We start from the raw sequence: 20595 nt of genomic DNA on the forward strand, positions 1-20595 counted from the left end.
AATAAATCAAAGTAAGCCTTTGTCACTCCTCTGCTCAAAACACTCAAAGCCTTCTCCCAGGCCACTCAGAATGAAGCTTTAAATTCTTTTAGTGGGCTAAAACGCCTTTTACATTCTGACCATCCTTTCTCTTATTCCCTCCCACTCAGTGCCACTCTATTAGTTTCTCATGGTTACTCTAACACACTACCAAACTTAGTGATGTAAAACAACAGAGATTTCCTCTCACAGTGCTGGAGGCCAGAAGTCTAAAATCAAGGTAGTAGTTGCATTCTTCCTGGAGGCTCCAGGGGAAATATATTTCTTACCTTTCCCAGCTTCTAGCTGCCATCTCTACTCCTTAGCTTGGACCCCTTACTCCATCTTCAAAGCCAGAAGCAAGTTCTCTCTTCTCTGAGCCTTGTAATTACATTAAGCCCACCTGGATAATTCAAGATAATCCCCCATCTCATCTCAAGATCCTTAACTTAATCCCATTTGCAAAGGCCCTTTACCATGAAAGCATGTTCACAGGGTCCAGTGACTAGGACATGGACACATCTGGAAATCCATTATACAGTATACCACAACCCAGTCACTCTGACCTTCCTGCCATCCATCACATACCACAGACCCTGCTTCAAGTGAAACTCAACTGTATCTGCCTGAGGGCTTCTGCCAGAGACCTGTACAGTTTCCTCTGCCCTACCTTCCAGTCCCTGCTCAAAGGTCACCTTCTCTATGAAGTCTTCCCTGTCCTCTTAAAAGTGCAACATCACCTCCGCTGTCTTGGTCTACGACATAGCACATATCACATACTGTACTTTTGCTACCAGGTTTGTCTTTTAGGGAGACATACTCTATATAATGAGGTGTTTATTGCATACAATGTAAGCCCTCTGAAAAGTAGGGGTTTTATCTGAGATGTTCACTGCTGAGCTTGCTGTCTTGAATGGCACCTGGCACACAGCAAGTCCTCTGTAAATAATCAAATGAGATGTAAGAATAAGGCCAACTTTTTAAAAATTCAACTTTAAAAAAAATTGCTTTCATTTTCAAAGTTCATATAAACAGCTCAGTTCCTGACATGGGCTGCCCTCAACAGGCTCTGACTTTCTCACTCACAACCATTCTCTTGCTTTCTGCTTTTATTATCTTCTTCTTCAACTTTCTAATTATGGAAAATTTCAAACACACAAAAGTCAAGTGAACAGAGTAAAGAACTCCCAAGTAGCTCCTACTCAGTTTAATGACTGTCAATACTTGGCCATTCTTGTTTTCTCTAGCTCTAGATCTACTTTTTAGAATTGGTTTGCCTTTTCCTGAACCCCTGATTTAAGAAGGCAACCACTGCAACCAGGTGAATTAAAAGTGCTTGGGTCGTGGACATACACGGGACCTTCTACACCTCTCCCTAAAAGACAAACCTGGCAGCAAAAGTAGAAGTTGAGAACTAAAAGGGAATCCTGCCAACAACACAGATCTGCAAAATCATTGCTGCCCGAGGATTAATGCAGCCTCACTTGGCTATGGATTCCTGACTGTCAAAAACTTCACTAAAATTATAATGCTTTAGCTATAAACAACAACACAGAACTTAGTTTTTCCTATGTGAACATCTAGTAAGATCATGAGATCACATTCCTTGAAACTTGAAATATCAATCTAATATTTTGAGCCTTAGCTCTAGAATTATTTATTTTGCCATCACCTACTTCTTCCTCACCAATATTATCACAATCTTTAGTTTTTCACCTCTGCATCTTCCTGCCTTTCCCTTTGTTGCTTTCTTTATTTCCATTTTCCAGCCTTTTACATGAAAAACAAGACATAGTTGCCCATGTAGCTAAATTTCTAAGTATTACACATGAGTAAATACATACAACGAAAAATATTATATCTTTTGAAAAACTGAAAACAAAAACTGCAAAACTATAGAGATGGAGAACCAATCAGTGGTTGACAGGGGTTAGTGGAGGGGACAGAAGGTTAAGGTCAGGGTAGCTATAAAAGGATAGCACAAGAAATCCATACAATTATATTGACTGTGGTAGTAGTTCATGGATTTACACTTGTGATAAAGTCACACAGAATTAAAATCACACCTAGGCACATGTAAAACTGCTGCAACCTGAATACACTTTGTGGACTGTCACAATGTCAACTTCTTGGTTTGATATCATTTTATAATTATGCAACATATTACTAATGGAAAAAACTAGGGGTACTATTTTTTTTGCAACATCCCATGAATTTATAATTATTTTTAAAGTTTTTAAAAATGCATATTGGTAAATACTTAAAAAACCAACCCTCCTCAGTCCAGTCAGGGTTGGTGCCACATGTCTGTAATCCTATGTACTGAGAAGGCTGAGGTAGAAAATCATAAGTTCAAGGCCAGTCTGGTCAACTTAGTGAGACTCTGTCTCAAATATAAAAACAAAAAAAGGGTTGGGGAAGTAGCTCAGTGGTACAGCATTTGCCTTACATACGTGAGGCCTTCAGTTCAATCTCCAATATTACCAAAAGTGAAAGAAAAAAAATTATCAGTGCTGCAATGTAACAGTAAACTTAACTTTTCTCATTAAAACCAAACAATCTGTAATTCTAAAATTGATGACTTTGTCACTATTATCCAGTTTAAAATATTATCTTTTAATATGCCAGGAATCCTGTGTATATGAAAAAGGATGAACATAAAATTATAAATAACAAAATGATAAAGCTGTTCAATGAAGGGTCCAATGAATAACTTTGCTTACTAACAGCCACACTGTGTTTCAGGATGAAGCACTCCCAAAGATACTAAGTCCCTTGAGGGTTATCCAACAATAACAAGAAGCTAGAGAGGTCAGCATCAGAAGTGCACAAGAATCACCAACCAAGGTAGAGGACTTCAGTTCTGGAAACATAAAGCAAAAAAAGGAGGGAATGTGGAAAGAAGGCAAAGTCGAAGCAAAATCAGTTCTCCAGCAGAGTTTGAGGCATAATTAAAAGGCCTCCCCAGTAAGGATTCCTTACTGTTAGTTACCAATTTGGCATAAAGATCTAAGCAAACAGGTTTTCTCCAAGGCCGTACACATAGTTCATGATGCCAATTCCACATAACTGGCCCAATTTCATTAAAATCCCAAGGTACCTAGATTCAAAGAGAAAAAGACAGAGGAGACAGAGAGAGTAAGCCCCCTCTTACACAAAAATCGTAAAGCAGCAGGACATTCCAACCAATAGAACAACTTTTCCCCTGTTTCAAAAATAAAAACACCACAAGAAACAAATGAAAATGCTACTTATATTTATTATTTTGTGGTTTATTTTAATGATTGAAGAAACAAAGCCAATTCTATAAACTACTACATGTCCATCATTATCTTCACGTCAAAGCTCTAGAAAAATCCTGGTTACACATATCGCAGCTAACTTAGCCACTGGTATTTTTTTTAATATTTTTTTTAGTTGTTGATAGACCTTTATTTATTTATATATGGTGCTGAGAATCAAACCCAGTGCCTCACACATGCCAGGCAAGTGCACTAATGCCAAGCCCCAGCCCCAGCCCTAGTCACTGCAAGTTAAAGGGGCTCTGTTTAAGAATATTTTCTGTTCTTATACATGTGCTCTTAGACCTAGGCTAACAACAATAAACAAATCCAACTGGCCAAAGAAGGAAGAATTCTGGTGGACAATTGGACCACTATGTTGCAAATTATAATGTTCACACCTGCAGAATAATCTCACCAGCATAACCAATCTATCCTGAAATGCAGCTCCACTGTACCAAAAGGGGGATCTCTTCTTCCACTAGATCCTATCTTTCACTGATAAACTCTTTGGATGAGAAAATCAGCAACAGATGTGAAAGCCACATGGCTTTCGACAAAGCGGGAAAGCAAAAAGCAATGTTAAAAGAAATGATTCCTTAAACAGCAGCTCACTATCAAGAATAAAGATTTTATCGTCTAATGCTGACTTTGTGTAATGCAGCTAGTTATTAGACCCTTTTCCAAGACTTCAGCTAACAGCATCAGGCTCAAATCCAGGAGCTGGACTCATTTAGCAACACTCTTGTTTTCAACTCTTGGGAACAGGGCCAATGTGTAAAGTTAGAATATAACAAATCAGATTTCCAAAGGGAAAGAAGACAATATAGGTACTCTTATTTAATACAACTGATAGGCTCTGGGCCTGGTTCACACTTCAGCACATTGAGTTTCAGTTTTAAATAATTTCCATCATTTCTTAAAGACACACACTACACATCCAAAAATATTTGCCAGCATCTCCACTGAAGTAATACTGAGGCAATTAAGAATACTGAAAATTCTTTCAAACTCACATTTAAGTAGAAAAAAAAATGATTAAGCAAAATGTGTCATGAAAAATAGTGTCACACCACAAACTCTCTAAATTGTCCTGTATCACGTGTGATTTCACCCAACTGCCAACAACATAGCAAGTTCTATAGTCCAAATCTGACTTTTACCACTCTCAAACTGCCTTAATATCCTGGACTTCATGTTCTTGGGGTGCTTTGGATTTTAGTGTATAGTCTTCTTACTAGCGAATTTTACCAAACCTTTCCTCTTGGAAGATATCTCCACCTGTGTAAAATGCATTATAGAATCCAAGGATGAAAATGGTAACCACTAAACAAAGTCATTTTTTGGCAGTTAAGAAAATGGATCCTCCAATATCTTCTAGGGAATATCATAAAAAGCATATGATCTGCAGTCATACACACTTAATAAAAATCAATGGGAATCCATAAATGTGATATACATGAACAGAATGAAGGACAAATTTATATGATAATCTCAAAAACACCAAAAAAAAGCATTTAATGAATTTCAACATCTTTTTTATGATAAAAACTCTTTAAGAAACCAAATATAGAAGGAATATACGTCAGCACAATGACAGATAAGTAGCATCACACTCAACTGTAAAATGCTGAAGGTTTCCTCTAAGACCAGGAATAAGACAAGGGTGCCCACACTCCCCACTTGCATTCAACATAGGGCTGGAAGTCCCAGATGGATTAAGGGGACGTTCAGATTGGAAGGGAAGAGGTCTCCTTGTCCCTGTTGGCCTACAGTGTGATCTTTTATATATAGAAAACCCTAAAGACTCCAACTAAAATACAATCAGAACTAATAAATAGATTCAGTAAAGCTGTAGGATACAAAATCAACATTCAAAAATCAGTAGCTTTTGTATTATGTTAACATGGAACTAACTATTCAAAAAATAAATCAATGATCCCATTCACCATAGCTACAAAAAAAAAAAAAAAAAAGCAAAATACTTAAGGAATAAATTCTACCACAAAGATTAAAGACTGAAAACTATAAACATTAATGAAGGAAACTGAAGGAGACATAAATAAATGGAAAAATACCCCGTGTTCATGAATCAGAACCATTCCATCAAAAGCACTCTACAAATTCAATGCAATACCCATCAAAATTCCAAAGACATTTTTCACAGAAAGAAAAAAATATATACAAAATTTGTAACCACAAAAGACCCTGAGTAGACAAAGCAATCTTGAGTCAAAAGAAAAATACTAGAGGCATCATACTACCTGCCTTAAAAACATACCACAAAAGCTGGCCAGAGTGGCACAAGTCTGTAATTCCAACAACTCAGGAGGCTAAGGAGGGAGGATCACAAGTTCAAGGCCAGCCTCAGCCACCTAGAGAGTCCTAAGTAACTTAGTGATACCCTTCTTGGAATAAAAAATAAAAAGGGCTGGGGATATGGCTCAGTGGTCAAGCAGCCCTAGGTTCAATTCCCAGTACAAAAAAATACACACACACACACACCATAAAGCTACAGTAATTGAAGCAGTATGGTACTGACATTAAAAATAGATATACATAGACCAACAAAACAGAACAGAGAACCCAGAAATAAACCCCTGCATTTACATTTAATTGGTTTTCAACAATGGTGTCAAGAACACACAATGTGGAAAAGATAGTCTAATGAATCACACTGGGAAAACTGAATATTCCCACAGAGAAGAATGAAATTAGACCCTTATCTCACACCCACATACAAAACTCAACTCAAAATGTATTCAAGTCTTAAGTGTAAGACCTGAAACGATAAAACTACTAGACGAAAACAGGAGAAAAGCTTATTGACACTTGTGCGGGCAATGATTTTTCTGGATATGACCCAAAATAACAGGCAACAAAAGCAAAAATAGACAAACAGGATGAGAACTAAAAAGCTCTGCACAGCAAAGAAAATAGTCAACAGAATGAAGAGACAACCTATGGTGTAAGAGAAAATATCTGCAAATCACACATCTGATAAAGAATATCGAAAAACATCTAAGGTACTCAATAATCAGAGAACAAGTAATTTGATTTAAGAATGAGCCTAGCACCTGAACAGACATCTCTCAAAGATATACAAGTGGCTGACAGGAATATAAACATCACTAATCAGGAGAGAAATGCGAATTAAAACCTCAAGGAAGCACCACCTCCCACTGTCAAAATGGCTGTTATCAAAAAGACAAAGGATAACAAGTCCAGAGAGGCTGTGGAGAGAAGGGAAGCCTGCAACTCTACTGATGAGAATGTAAATTGGTAGAGAAAACTGTAGAGGTTTCTTTCAAACAGCAAAACTACAACTACCCTGTGATCCAGTTGTTTCACTGCTGGGTATAAATCTAAAGAAAAGAAAATCAGCAGGTCGAAGAGAGAGCTTCACTCCCATGCTCGCCACAGCATTATTCACCAGAGTCCAGACACAGAATGAACAGATGACTGCATAAGGAAAACGGGGTGCATACGCACAATGGAATACTAGTCAACCTTGAAAAAAAAAGGAGCTCCTTCCATCTGTGACATAACTGTGTCTAGAGGGCATTATGTTCAATGAAATAAACCAGGCCCAGAAAGACAAATACCACATGATCCCACATAATCCCACATGATATATGTAGAATCTAAAAAAATTGAATTCCTGGTAATTTCTGCTGCTAGAGAGGAGACAGAGGTTGCAAGGGGGGATCCAGGAGTTGGAGAGATACTGGTCAAAGGATATGTCAGAAAAGAGGAAAAAGTTCAAGATTTCTACAAGAGATCTACTGCACAACATGATGACTATAGTTAATAATAACGTATTGTATACTTGAAAAATCCCTAGAGAACAAATTTTAAAATGTTCTCACCACAAAATAACAACAGTATGTGAGATAACACATATGGTAATTAGCTTGACTGAGCCATTCTACAATGTATACATATTGTACAAAATAAGTAAGATTTTTATCAATTGAAAAGATGAATTAAGGGGCTGGGGTTGTGGCTTAGCGGTAGAGCACTCGCCTAGCATGTGCGAGGCTAAAAAGGATAAAGAGAAATCAAGTATATACTCTCAGCCAAAATGATGAGAACAAAAGAACAACTTTAGTGGCATAAACACTTGCCTTTCAAAGTGTGGCCAAAGATAACTGGTGACACCTGGTCACAAATGTGGACCACTGGGCCCCACCCCAGATCTCCTTAATTCAAATATGCATATTACAGATATCCCCCATGATATGTGCACACAATGAAGCTTGCCCTAGATGGTATCTCCCAACAATCCACCCCATGGTGTATGCCCCAGAGTCAGCATTAAATGGGTGACATTGATCTTCAATTCCCTGGTGGGTCTCAGTTTTCACATTCCTCTACCTCACTGAGTGGGATTCTGGAGCTTAAAGGGCAATTTGGACTATACGCCTAAAACATGACTTCACTGTTCTGTCCCTGAACTGACCCTCAGCTCCCACCCTAACAACTAGCCTGATTTAATCAAGGACTCACATCTTTGCACTAAAAACTGTGAGTACATTAACAGTGTAGGCTGGCTCAATAAAGGCAGAGCCCAGAATTGTCAGCCTTGAGCTCAGTGCCACAGGTCAGCCACAACTCAGAATGCAGGGAGAAGAGAGCTCTTGAGTTCACAGTCACAGAAAAATAAACACCAAGTGGTGATGTGCAGCACGGTCCTTTCTTTAAAGTTCAAGGTTGCCTTCCTTCAAATAAAGTCACTATGCAATTCGCTAATCCTATAAAGTTTGTAACTCTATGAATTTCTGTTATCCAGGGGTTTTAACCATACATGGTAGAAAATCTGAACATCTGTTTAATAGCAGCTTACCTGTGCACACCTTCCTAGCTCCTTCCTGTCCAGATACTGAAATATATTGATTGCCAATTCATAAGGCAGCTGGACATCAAAGAAGGGCACATCGTCCATTTCATTCTGAGGAGAAAAAAAGAAACAAGCTTAAGATTCTGAAATATGAAAATAACTCACATCTTCAGGCCTTTTAAGTTACCAGAGATACTCTTAGGTGGTAACAAGAGAGATAAGGCTGTTTTCCAGAAGGGAAGTACTCTATTTCACAAAGAAGTCATGAGACTAATTCAGAACTTGCCAGCCACTCTCAATTCTCTGACCCCCACAAACCTCACATACACTTACAAAATCCACATGACCTGGGATACACTACAAAAATAGATGAAAAGGTTTGTGGAAAGCCTCCTGCCTTCTAAGGCAAAGTGAGCAGCAGCCGTCCAAGAAAGTGAGCCTGCAAGTCAGGGAAGCCACCCCTCTTCCCAGGACAACTGCTACTCTCCCCACCTCAGAGAGGGGGCACACCCAAAGCTGGAGAAATGCTGACCTGGGTCACTGAAGTGTTTTCAAACCAGGGAAAGAATAGGGCAGTGAACATGAGTAAAAAATCAACATGCCCAATGCTCTCTAGATGGAGGTGAACCCGTCCCTCTGCGAGGTTCCCTAATGCTCTCAGGGGCTTACGCTGGTTAACCTGAGCAAGCCAGTGCAAACAAAGAGTTCTTCTTCGGTGTCATTTATTAATGCAGAGAAATGAGAGCTCGCCTGCCTTTGGGTAAGCAATTAGAGATGAGGTAACAGCTTCAGCTGGAGATAAGGCTGTCATGACGACCCTGGTGGCACAAAGCAATACGTGCGAGAACAGGGAAAAGCCAAGTGTGCATGTGTGCCCCTCTGCCTGTTCCCAAATCCACCTGCCAAAGCTCACTGTGGCATGGTATGTGCCTTGCAAAGCTAGGGAAAGCTGTGCTCTTTGTCCCGGCAGAACTCACTTAATAAAATTCATTTTTAATAGGCTTTGGCTGACATCAGTGACTTATTGGTTGCAGGCAAATTGTTAATTCACTACTCAAATACAACAGTTTTGTGTGTTGTGAGACTGCAGTCCCAAAATAGAAAATAGTCTCAGCATTGTTAATGGAGTGTGAGCACTAATTTAGACCCCACCACAACTCAGGATAAAGATTATTCTGGAATTGTATTCCTATTCATTTAAGAGTCTCAGGGATAAGGAAACTCTGGAGCATAAGGAAATGTGGTGCTCAACTGTAAAAACAGTGCAAGGTGAAGCACGAGAGCCAAAAAAGCTCTCTAGAGGGAAAAAAAGTGAGAGCTGACAGTCCTCTGTGGACAAAGAAGGAACAGAATGCTAAAACAGGAGAGAAGCGTTGGCCATACAGACAAAAACAGGAAAAAATCTGCAAGGGTAATTGGAAAACACAGGGTCTTTGCCTAGAAAAATAATGGAAAGTCATTGGTCTCGCATCAGGTGAGGTCCCCTCCCACAACTAACTGGCTTCACTCAGCCCAGATACAACTGAAGACACCTCACAACCCACCAGAGGGAGTCCCAGCTGGTCAGGGAAAGCATGCACAAGACAAGACTGCCACACGCACCTCTGGACTCCCTCCTGCTCTCCCCTTTAGATTATTAAGACCGTAGTGAAGCAGAAAGGCCTACATCACCTACTTAGAAAGAAACAAGAGAAAACTGTTCCTTATCCTCATACAAGCAGAAAAGGCAGAGGGAAAAGCCCACACTCTTCAAAACTGAAGTCTCCTTTTGTGACTTGTCAGGACTTGCTTTCTTCAGTAGGTCCCGTTCAGGATGCTCCATGACCTAGTTTCTGGATTTGATACTCTGATGAGGAATGAGACATCATCATCTTTGTTTTTATTCTGGTGCAGAAAAGTCACACTTTTGGTGGCTGCAGCTCCTGTCTTAGGTATACACAGCTGGCCTATCCTCCATCCTCATCCTGGAAGACAGCACCTCTATCCTAGCATACCCAACCCTGCCATGGTCCCTCTTGATCCCAACCACCACCATCTCTGGGAGCCTTGGAGGCTCAGAGCAGATCCCAACTGGTTTCAACTGGTGATAAAGCTAATTGTTACCTTACTAGCCAAGCCAGCAGTCTAACTTCATCTGAGTTTCCTCATCTATAAAACAGACCCAGTATAACAACCCATGAACATGTTATTACAAATAAAATGAGATAATACACAGAGAGAGCTTGGCACATGTACCAGGACTAAGCATGCAATATATGATTGTGAATATTGCTATTCATTTTCCTTGAGGGACTTTTGTCTATTTCTTCAACAAACAGGTGTTCCCCCTCTCATGACACTCCTAAACCAGCTTGTTTACACATTATATTTATTGTCATATACAAGCAGATGACAATCAGAGCAATAGCAAAAGGCTGGCAGAGGCTAAGCTACTCAGAAGTCTGAACACCAAGTACAATACAACAGGGATTCTCCAAGAGGACTTTTTAAAACAATCAACTTTAAAAGGGCAGTCCTCTATAGTGACTCAGGAAGGATTCCTTCTGGTGCACACTGGATGGAAAGGAGGCATTTCCCCCAAGCTGCGAGTGACCAGTAAGTGGTGTTATGGCCACCATTACAACAGTCAGTCAGATGCTGCACTGGTCTGTTAATGCACAGGCAGTGATGGATCATTTCTAAGTCCTGGAGAGAAACCAAAGCATTATATTGTAATTATGTAAACACCAACAGTCCAAAGACAAACTTTTTTAAAAATCAGTGTGCTCTTAGAATTACATCTAAACTCTAAAACCATCGATCATCAATCCAAAACAGATCAAGTCCCAGACTTTCATATAATAATAAATGATTTTCCCTGTTGTTCCACTGACTAGAGAACAGCAGGAAGATCCACATCTTAAGAAATACGTAGCTGGATGGGGTGGCACATGCCTGCAATCCCAGCTATTCAGGAGGCTGAAGCAGAAGGATCACAAGTTCAAACCCAACCAGGGGCAACTTAGATGGTGTCTCAGAGAAAAAAAAGACGGGGGGCAGAGGGCTGGGGACATGGCTCAGTGGTAGAGCTAGCATGTTCCAGGACCTGGGTTGGATCCCCACCTCATAAAAAGAAATATGTTGACCCACAAGGTCAGGAGATCAAATGTTGCAGCTTCATGCTGCACAAGGCATTCATTCAATGGCTCTAGTAGTGGACACTGCAAGTCCTCCTTCAGATCGGATGAAATCATTCTACCTGATGAAAATGCTACCTGCCAGTGATTCAGAGCTGAGTGCTTCCTAGACACTACCCTTGGCCAAAGAAGCTTCCTTACTAAAGAAACATCTCCTCCCAGAGGGCAGCCTGCATCTGCTGATTAGTCAGTGCCTATATACAACAGCCCGGCCCTGTTGCCTCAAAGCTGGATCTCTCCGAAAGACCAAGCCACTAAACCACCTACCTGAAATATCTGTCTCAGAGTCTGTTTTGTGTAGAGTCAAAACTTTTTTTCCCAAACCAACAGAAATGGTGGTCTTGTGTCCAATTCATCCCCAAGGGTTCCTCTGTACAATTCCAGAGACATCAGTCTAGGAAACCTACTTCCCACTCAAGGAGGTATACGGAAGGCAGGTGAGGATAATGTCATTATACCAGCCAACTAGAGTAGATTAAAGTTTAAGTAAATGATTCATAAACCTCTTTTTGTTATTATTAATAACATACCACTTGGGAAACAACTCACAGAAGATTAAGAGTTATGAGGATGTGGTTGAAAACACAATTCTTTTATAGTATGCATAACTCAACAAGGACAGGCAGCCGCATCCTGGGCCAAAGCTGTAGCCCCAGTAACCACGGAAACTCTCCTAGTTGCAGCAGGGTGTCTGAAGCACTCGGATTAGTGTTTACCACAGTTCACAGACATAGATAAAAATATAACTTACTCCTAGAGAAATTCCTTGTTATCTAAAAGAGAGCTACCACACTACCACCTAGACTATGGTGAAGCACACTCCACCCAAAGAGTTTTGAGCCATTTTAACCCACCTCAATATCTATTCTGACTTAAAAACATGAAAATGGGAAACTCTGAATTTCAGAAACATACTCAAAGAAGAAGGAAATTAAAGACATTGAGGGCTGGAGATAGTGCTCAGGGGTAGAGTGCTTGCCTAGCACATGTGAGGCTCCTGGTTCCATCCCCAGCACTGAAGGAAAAAAGGCACTGGAATTATTAATACAGGAGAATTAGTCACACTATAACAAAAATCAATGTGACTACACTGATAAAGCAATACACTATTATTGTGCACTCGCTTAATAGTTCCCATCAGTGTGAGACTTGCCAAATTTATGCTCTAGAAAACCAATGAATTCAAAGAATTAACATTCTTCAAATGTAAGGAAAAGTGTCTTTCTGATTACACACAACCTGGTTTTTAATGCTTTGACCAACAGCTTAGATATTCTCTTACCATTCTTAGTGACTTCTGTCACCAAAAATGGTGACTCCTATCAAAATCATCCATAGAGATTTTTGTATTTGTTTTATTTTGAATGCTGAGAACCCACCTAGACCTACTGCCCCCAAATTTCAGGGAAGGTACTCAAACATCACCTTCTCAGGGGTTCCTCATGCACATTAAAAACTGAGAACCACAGCCCTAAATCATAGCAGATATCAAATCCATCTACTGGCTTTCCCAAACAAGGGAAACACACACACACACACACACACACACGGGTAGTGTTACTTTGTTAATTTAAGGTCAGTGAGTACAAGATTTTCCCAAAGTCTACTGGACTTACTCCAAAAATGCTGAGAGAAATTGCAAAGAGATCCATCCCCAGGGAGGCTGATTTGCACTCCTATGTGCTAATATAAGACTAATTCTGTAAATGGATTGGTTTTGTGCCTTACTGTTAGAAATTTAATCTGTGTTCTCTTGTTTAATAGAAGAAGGGATAATTACTAAGAGACAAATCAGTACAAAGTAAAGAAACTGACTTAAGGTTTTTGTTCTCAATGTATATCTCCAGGGCAAACAACACGAAGAGCTCTCTAGGTGGTGTTTTGAGAATCTGAGAAAAGAAATCACTTTAGGTTCAAATAAGAGATCTGCAGTAACATTTCTACTAAATCTGTTATGGAAAGGAGACTTTTCTAAAGGAGTTTATCTCAACTCTCCACATAACACAAAAGAGGAGCACAGTTGACCTCACAATCTCAATCAGTAGGAATGAAGGAGTTCCAGTTTCTCCTGTGTCTTTTTTTTTTTTTATAGCAAATAAGGGCATTTTTTTATTTTTTATTTTTATTTTCTTTTTATGTGGTTCTGAGGATCGAACCCAGGGCCTCACATGTACGAGGCAAGCGCTCAGTCACTGAGCCACAATCCCAGCCCCTCTCCTGTGTCTTCTTTAAGAAAAAAAAATTGACTGATGGAAGGGGATCCGAAACACTCCCAAAATAAATTGGCAGCCATTTTGTCTTAAAATGAATATTCTTACATATAAGAAGAAAAAGAATTTCAGAAGTACACCAAAATGTGAACAGCAGTAGCTTGAGTAATGACATTACAGGAGATTTTTGTTTTCTTCTTTCCTTCTAAATTTCCTAAATATTTCTGTAGTAAGCATGCTACCCGCTAAAATAGGATAATTTTTTAAAATATTTATTTTTTAGTTGTAGGTGGACACAATATCTTTATTTTATTTTTATGTGGTACTGAGGATCAAACCCAGTGCCTCATGCATGGTAGGCGAGCGCTCTATCTCTGAGCCACAACCCCAGCCCAAAATAGGATAATTTATGTTCAAAATACTATCTGAATTCAGGGACATGACCAATGCAGGGGGAGGGGAGGTGCTGTTAGCAAATGTATAAGTAAGGGCAACCACACTCAAAGAGCTAAAATCTTTTATAGTGATAAATCATCGTCATGTAAAGCAGAATAAATACACAAGACTATGAGAGGCAATATAGATAGTCCCCTAAGGTATTCCACAGTTCATTAGTAAGTCAGCTATTTAGAACTTAGAAATCATTTCTCCAAAGAAACAATGCTATAAAGAGAGGTTAAGCTCTCAAGCAGCCCACGAAAAGCCAATTTATCTCTTAACGTTGAGGGCTGGGGATAGTGCTCAGGGGTAGAACCTAATGCCCATGTCTAGCTGTAAGAGCAAAAGGTATGCAATAAATATCTGCTGATTACCTGTGCAAATAACCGAACTATAATATTACCAAGTCAAAACAGCCCAGCACTAGGCACATGGTAAATGCACAAAAATGTCTGTGATTTATTTTTTTAAACAGGAATAGGCTTTCCCACTCTGAGACACATTCTCATTTATGGCCTATTGGTATGACTTCCCCAGGCACTCTGGCAAGGAAGGGAGATGGAAAATGCCAATCCAAAGGACTTGGGGAGTGAGTGCTGGGGGGAATCCCAAGGCACTGGGTGTGGCACTAAAAAAAGTCAATGTGAAACAAAACAGGTTGGACCTCTGCTATCAAAGCTCCCTGAGCCTACATTGGACCCCAGATTTGGAACAAGGCAAGCACAGAGTCAGAAGGGAGGAAGAGATCCCGTCAGAAGCTTCAGGTCCCAGAGGCATACTACTCATGGCTGTGGATTTGTTTGGTGAAGTTACTCCAAGCACAATCCCACCATCGGTATCAGATGTAGAATTTTGGGGGCCCAGTGTAAAACAAAAACGTAGGTTGTCTTAGTCAAAAACAGTTAAGAACTTCAAGACAAGACAGAGCTTTAACCAAGCACAGGTCCTTCTGAGCACAGGGTCTTTTAGTCACTTTTGGGCTGCACGCCCAGGAGGCTGCTGGCTCTGGCCACCATAGAACCTTTACACCTACTGTTCTCTGCCTGTAGTCAATGTGAAATGTTGATTGCCCATGCCCCACATCTCTTCATGCCTGCTTCCTCCCCTCCTTGTCTTCCATGAAAAGTGATCTTCCCAAGAAAGGCCTTGCTGGACAGCACCATTAAAATTATAGCCCCTACCCTACTACAGTCCCGATCGAGCCCCCTATCCACTTTTTTCCCAGAGCATTTATTATTTGAGAACTGTCTAGCTCCCTCTTTCCTGGAATGTAGACTATAAATTTTCAATCTTGTTCACTGCTGTATCCTTGATGCCTAAGAACAGTGCCTGATACTAAGTTAAGCCATTTAATAAGTTAGTTAAGCCTCTTAACATGTATTGTGGAATGAATGAACCCATGACACTAACAGCCATCAGAACTTTCCAGTGAAAACATGACCTAAGTTACAATTTACATATATACACAGACTATTTCAAATGCACTAAGTACAGACCTGCTAATTCATGAAAAAAAAAAAAAATGACACTGACAATAAGACCTTTTTCAGTTAGGGGAGTGGAGAAATTTGGACTGAAGGGATCATCAAGGAAGAGTTAACACAGGAGGGGGAATTCAAGCTGAGCCTTAAAAGGAAGACAAAAGGTAATAAGAGGAAGGGGAGTCATTCCAGGTATGCCAGCACATGACTCCACACCAGGAGAGAACCAGTCAACAGCACAGTCTGAAACTCAATGCTGGTCCACTGACTCTAAGCCCAGGACCACACCCAGGCTGTGCTGGCTCCATTAGTGTTGTTCTTTTAGTTAGAAGAGGTGGTCTCTAAAGGCAGGAACTGTATCAATTCTGTTGATTGCCCATGCCCCAGCACCTACCTGATCAACAAGTATACAGAGACGGATGAATAGGAAACAGTCCTACAGTGCTGCTCCAAACAGCCACCTAAAGTGGACATCAGTAATGGCCACAGTTGCTTGCCCCACATTCATTCTCTCTTCTCTTCCCACTCTTAACGTGATTTAAATGGGACTGACCCTACCCTTATCTTCAGGAGTGGGCACTAAATGCAAGCCTGGACAATTTAAGCAGAAATTGGCTCCAAATTGGTCACATGACCCAATTTGGCACAATAAGAACTTAGGTTCATGATATCTGTTGCATACCACAGAAAACACACCCCTTACTCTCCCCCTGCATTGACAAGCTGGTAGAATGTAGGACTGCAGATGCTGGCCATTTTTGTCCCCAGTGGGGGAGAGACTGCTGCAAGTAAAACCAACAAAGGAAAAGCCATACTAAGAGGAGGCTTCCAGTCACATTATGTTAACACCCAGAACAAGCACAACCACCTAGAGGTTTTAGTCACATAAATTGATGGATTCCAATTTGGGTTTTCTAAGACGATTTGAGTTGGGGGGAGATCTGATATGCCACCTAAACAAAAATGGGACCAAGCAATCATACTCAAGTGGCTCCACTAACCTAAGGAGCCTGGGTTTATGGACAGGATGAAAGACTAAAACAAACTGTCTACTGCCTCTGGAATTTGGACCAGGGGGATGCCATTTCTTTCATTAGTTTAACCATATGTTAAACCAAGTGCCAATTTAGATATTCCTACCTCATTACCTAAACAGAGATGGTTTCTAGGTGCAATTATTAAAAGCCTCATAAGTCAGATGAGGTAGTGTAAATTCCAGCTATTCAAGAGGCTCATAAGTTCAAGGTCAGCCTAATTCTTTGTCTCAAAATAAAATGGACTGTGGATGAGCTCAGTGGTAGTCCCTGGGTTCAATGCCAAGCACTTGTGGGGAGAGAAAGAAGACCAGGCTCAGGAGGAGTTATTTCTAAATTTCATTTCAGCTGCGCTTGTCCATCAACGGTTCTGGCCTATTCCTAGCCAGATAACATTCCAAGTGTGTTCAACTGCTCAACAAAAGGAACTCAACTTTTGGCTGATAACTTAGGTGCTTTCACTATGGTGATGATACCGAAGTCTGAAGTGGAAGAGACTAGCCAAAACCACAACAGGATGCACGAGTAAAAGCCAGTTGCCAAAAGTTGGGGGTGAAGTTTACCATCTTTATTTCCCTTTCATGACAACTATGTCAGTCTCTGAGAACAGTTTCTGGGAAGTCCCAAAGGAACATAATCTTTCCAGAGTACAACTACTTTGGAAAATATCAATATCTACCAAGGCTGTTACCTGCATGCTTTATGACCTAGTAATTCCACTCCTTGGTGAATTCCAAACATACACACACACACACACACACACACACACACCAAAAGATGTATAAAATGTTCGTAGCAGTGCTGTTCCCAATAGCCCCAAGCTGGCTCTTAACAAACTAGTTATCAGTAATGCCCATCAACAGTAGCATGAATAAATAAAATGTGGTAAATTCACATAGATCAATCTCACAATGCTATGCACAAGAACCCCCGCACAAGAGTAGACACAGTATGATTCCACTTAAATGTAGTTCAAGCTTGGTGTTAGAAGTCAGGTGAGTGTTTACCCTGAGGTGAAAAAGCACATGGGGGCAGGGATGGTTCTGCCAAGCTGGTGATGCTGTTCTGTAATCTGCCTGCTGCTTCCATGCTCACGAACTCTTCAAAATGCATCAAGCTGTGCAGTTATGATTGGTATACTTCAAAGTGTGATTTAAAAAAAAAAAAAAAAAACTTTTAAAAGTGAAAAAACAAAAACAAAGAGAGCCATATTTCAAGAAAGATAATTCCTACCCTGACATGTTTAATGTCAGCTGCCACCATGAAACAAATTCTACAAACTATGATAAAATCTGGAAAAAATACACAACAAAATGCCTGAAAAAAAGATACTGCTGGGGCAGAAAAAGGATTGAAGAGGCAATACCTAGCCTGCTTCACTCAGTTGCATTACCTGTCTGGACCCTTGGTAGGGCTTGCAACCACTGATGCAGGTAGCCAAGCTTTTTCTGTAAATCATAACATCCGTTCTAAGACCAAAGATATTGGATGGGTTTACTGACCCTAACCAAGGTACTTTCCTAATGCTCAAGTTCCAAGTGCAGTTGAAAATGGCCACCATGGAGGGTTATTGGGAGAACTGAATAAAGTCTCTGAGCCCTTAAGACAGCACCAAGGAAAGAGTATGCAAGTGCTTAATGAACAACTACTGCTTTGTAGCTGTGTTATTTATAATTATGAAGTATTGTTTAAAAAATCAGAGATGCCCCAACTTGGATGCTGCCTCATCTAATGTGGTGACTATGAAGGGAACAGAGAAGCCCACCAGGTCTCATCCCAGGGAATTAGTGCAGGCTTTTTTCCGACTACATATTAGATTCGAATGTGCTCCCTGGATCCTTCCCAAAGGAGGGTCCTTCCTTTTTTTGCACACTTGATTTATTTCTCCGCTATTCTTGGGAACAATGTCTATGACTATTACAGCTGGAAAGCCTTGAGAATCAGGATTTAAAATTCAAAGGAAGCAAGAACAATGTCTCAAATGTGTCTGATCATTCTAATCATCAGATTTGGGGCTCTCTTCCCTGACCACTGATTTCATAGGTCTGAGGAAGACCCAGGACCTATATTTCAATAAGGCCTCAGGTAATTCTTATGCCAACTCAAGTTTAACCTGGTGAATTAGAAGTCAAAAGACCTTACTCTAAATTCAATTCCCATTATTTGTTGACTGGGTAACCCTGGACAAATCACAGAGAATTTTTGTCTCTTCATTTGTAAAAGGAGAGTTAATATCTACCTCACAGGATTGTTGTATTAAAAGTAAGTCAGGGGGCTGCGATTGTGGCTCAGCAGTAGAGCACTTGCCTTGCAAGTGTGAGGCACTGGGTTTGATTCTCAGCACCACATGTAAATAAACAAACAAAATAAAGGTCCATCAACAACTAAAAAAATAAAAAATTAAAAAGAATAAAAGTAAGTCAGAGCACAGAAACAGACATTTGTTTTAAAAAACAAGTTATGTTATTTGAATAAAACTACACACTACATAAAAATAAGCCATTAATTCTTGGAACAACTCCCACTACACAATAATTCCCAACTGGAAAGCTGTAGGTTCTTTTGAAACTCGTGTAAATCAGGCTATTAAAGCTTAATGTCCTCTTCCAATTCTTAACCTGGGAGCCATGGATAAGTGCCAGGTAGTCCTGATCCTCCCACCTTGGTGAAGGGGGTCATTTTTATGGCAGGCCTCCAGATTCTCCAAAAGATCCATGCCCCCTCAAAACAACCTCCATCCTAATGATCCTGCCTAAAGGATTTTTCCTCCTTTTCTTCCTTTTTCCACTTTAATTTTTTGAAGTTGGAAAAAAAAAATAAAGACAAACAGTACACAGAGAAAAGTTAAAAGCAATTATTTCTTTCTCACTGTGGCTCAGGAGGCTGAGGCAGGAGAACCGCAAGTTCAAAGCCAGCCTCAGCAAAGGGGAGGCGCTAAGCAACTTGCCGAGACCCTGTCTCTAAATAAAATACAAAATAAGGGCTGGGAATGTGGCTCAGGGGTCAAATGCCCCAGAGTTCAATTCTTTCCTATCCATTTCCTAGGCCCTCTTTCTCCAAAGACAGCCTTTGTTAAAAAGTTAGGTATCTACTCTTGAGTTCTCGAACTCCTACTGACATTTTGGGCGGCTAATTTTTTCGTGGGTCTATCCTATGCATCGTAGGACGTTTGCGAGCAAACACTGGATGTCCAGGAGCTTGCGCGCTCACACCCACTGAAGCACCCCAAGATGTCTGCAGACACTGACAAATCTGGGGACCAAGCAGCCTCGGGTCTGCACCCTATGCACACACGAACATAGGTGAGTACACGACTACTCTTTTTTATTTTACTTTTTTTCCAGACGGTGGCCCACAGAGAAAGTTGCTTTACAACTCCTGAGTGGTTAGTTCCGGAGCGGGGGCAGGCCCGGGGCCTCGGCAGCAGGCGACCGCCACTCACCAGGTCGCGGATGAGCTGATCCACCAGCTGCTCCCCGCCCCCCGCGGCTTCGCGGACGGGAGGGGAGCGGGAACGGCTCGCCGCGTCCTGCCTCTCGGCCCGGGTCGCCCGCACCGTCGGGGGCCGCCCCGCGCCCTCCAGGAGGCCCTGGGCCAACGCCAGGTACCCCGAGGCCTGCTCGCCGCGGCCGGGAGCCACCTCGGGCCGCCGCCGCTTCCTCAGCGCCTGGGCCTGCGCCAGCTCCTCCTGCCAGCGCCGACGGAACTCTTCCAGGCTGTGGTCGTCCATTGTCGCTGCTCCGGAGCCTCCGTGTCCTCCTCAGCCCCGCCAGGTGCCACGGGACAGTCCCTCCGCGGGAAGTGTCCGCCGCGGCCGGAAACCGCTGCGGGTGCGGCTCTTAGGTTCCGGGCGGCGATCACGCCCCAGCCACGCCCCCTCGCTCTGCCGGGGGGTGGCCCGGATGCTTCGGCTTTTACTGGGAACCACATTTGCCAAGGCCGGACTTTGCGCCAATCGTTTCCCTTCATTCAAGAAATATGCACTGAACAACTACTATACGCCAGGCATTGAGAATTTAGCGTGTAAATCTACCTGCCCCCAAATATCCCTGACTTTTTGGAATTGTCATTCAAGTGGGAGGGAAGATTTTAAACAAATATGAATGTTTGAATCAGT

General features: G+C 41.3%; 1 protein-coding gene across 1 annotated transcript in view; it reads right to left on the reverse strand.

The window, feature by feature from the left end:
- Fbxw8 (F-box and WD repeat domain containing 8) overlaps nt 1–20284 on the reverse strand; it is a 107196-nt gene extending 86912 nt beyond the window's left edge. Inside the window, exons 1-2 of the mRNA XM_046446231.2 lie at nt 19921–20284; nt 8146–8250 (exon numbers count right to left, since the gene is read on the reverse strand). Coding sequence (XP_046302187.1) covers nt 8146–8250; nt 19921–20208 — 393 coding nt within the window. The 5' untranslated portion in view covers nt 20209–20284. The remainder of the gene's footprint in view (nt 1–8145; nt 8251–19920) is intronic.
- Nucleotides 20285–20595: the final 311 nt, after the last annotated feature.

Source organism: Marmota monax, unplaced genomic scaffold (assembly GCF_021218885.2).
Source record: "Marmota monax isolate L192 unplaced genomic scaffold, Marmota_monax_Labrador192_F-V1.1 WCK01_AAM20220418_F8-fsc00092, whole genome shotgun sequence".
Classification (NCBI taxonomy): Eukaryota; Metazoa; Chordata; class Mammalia; order Rodentia; family Sciuridae; genus Marmota; species Marmota monax.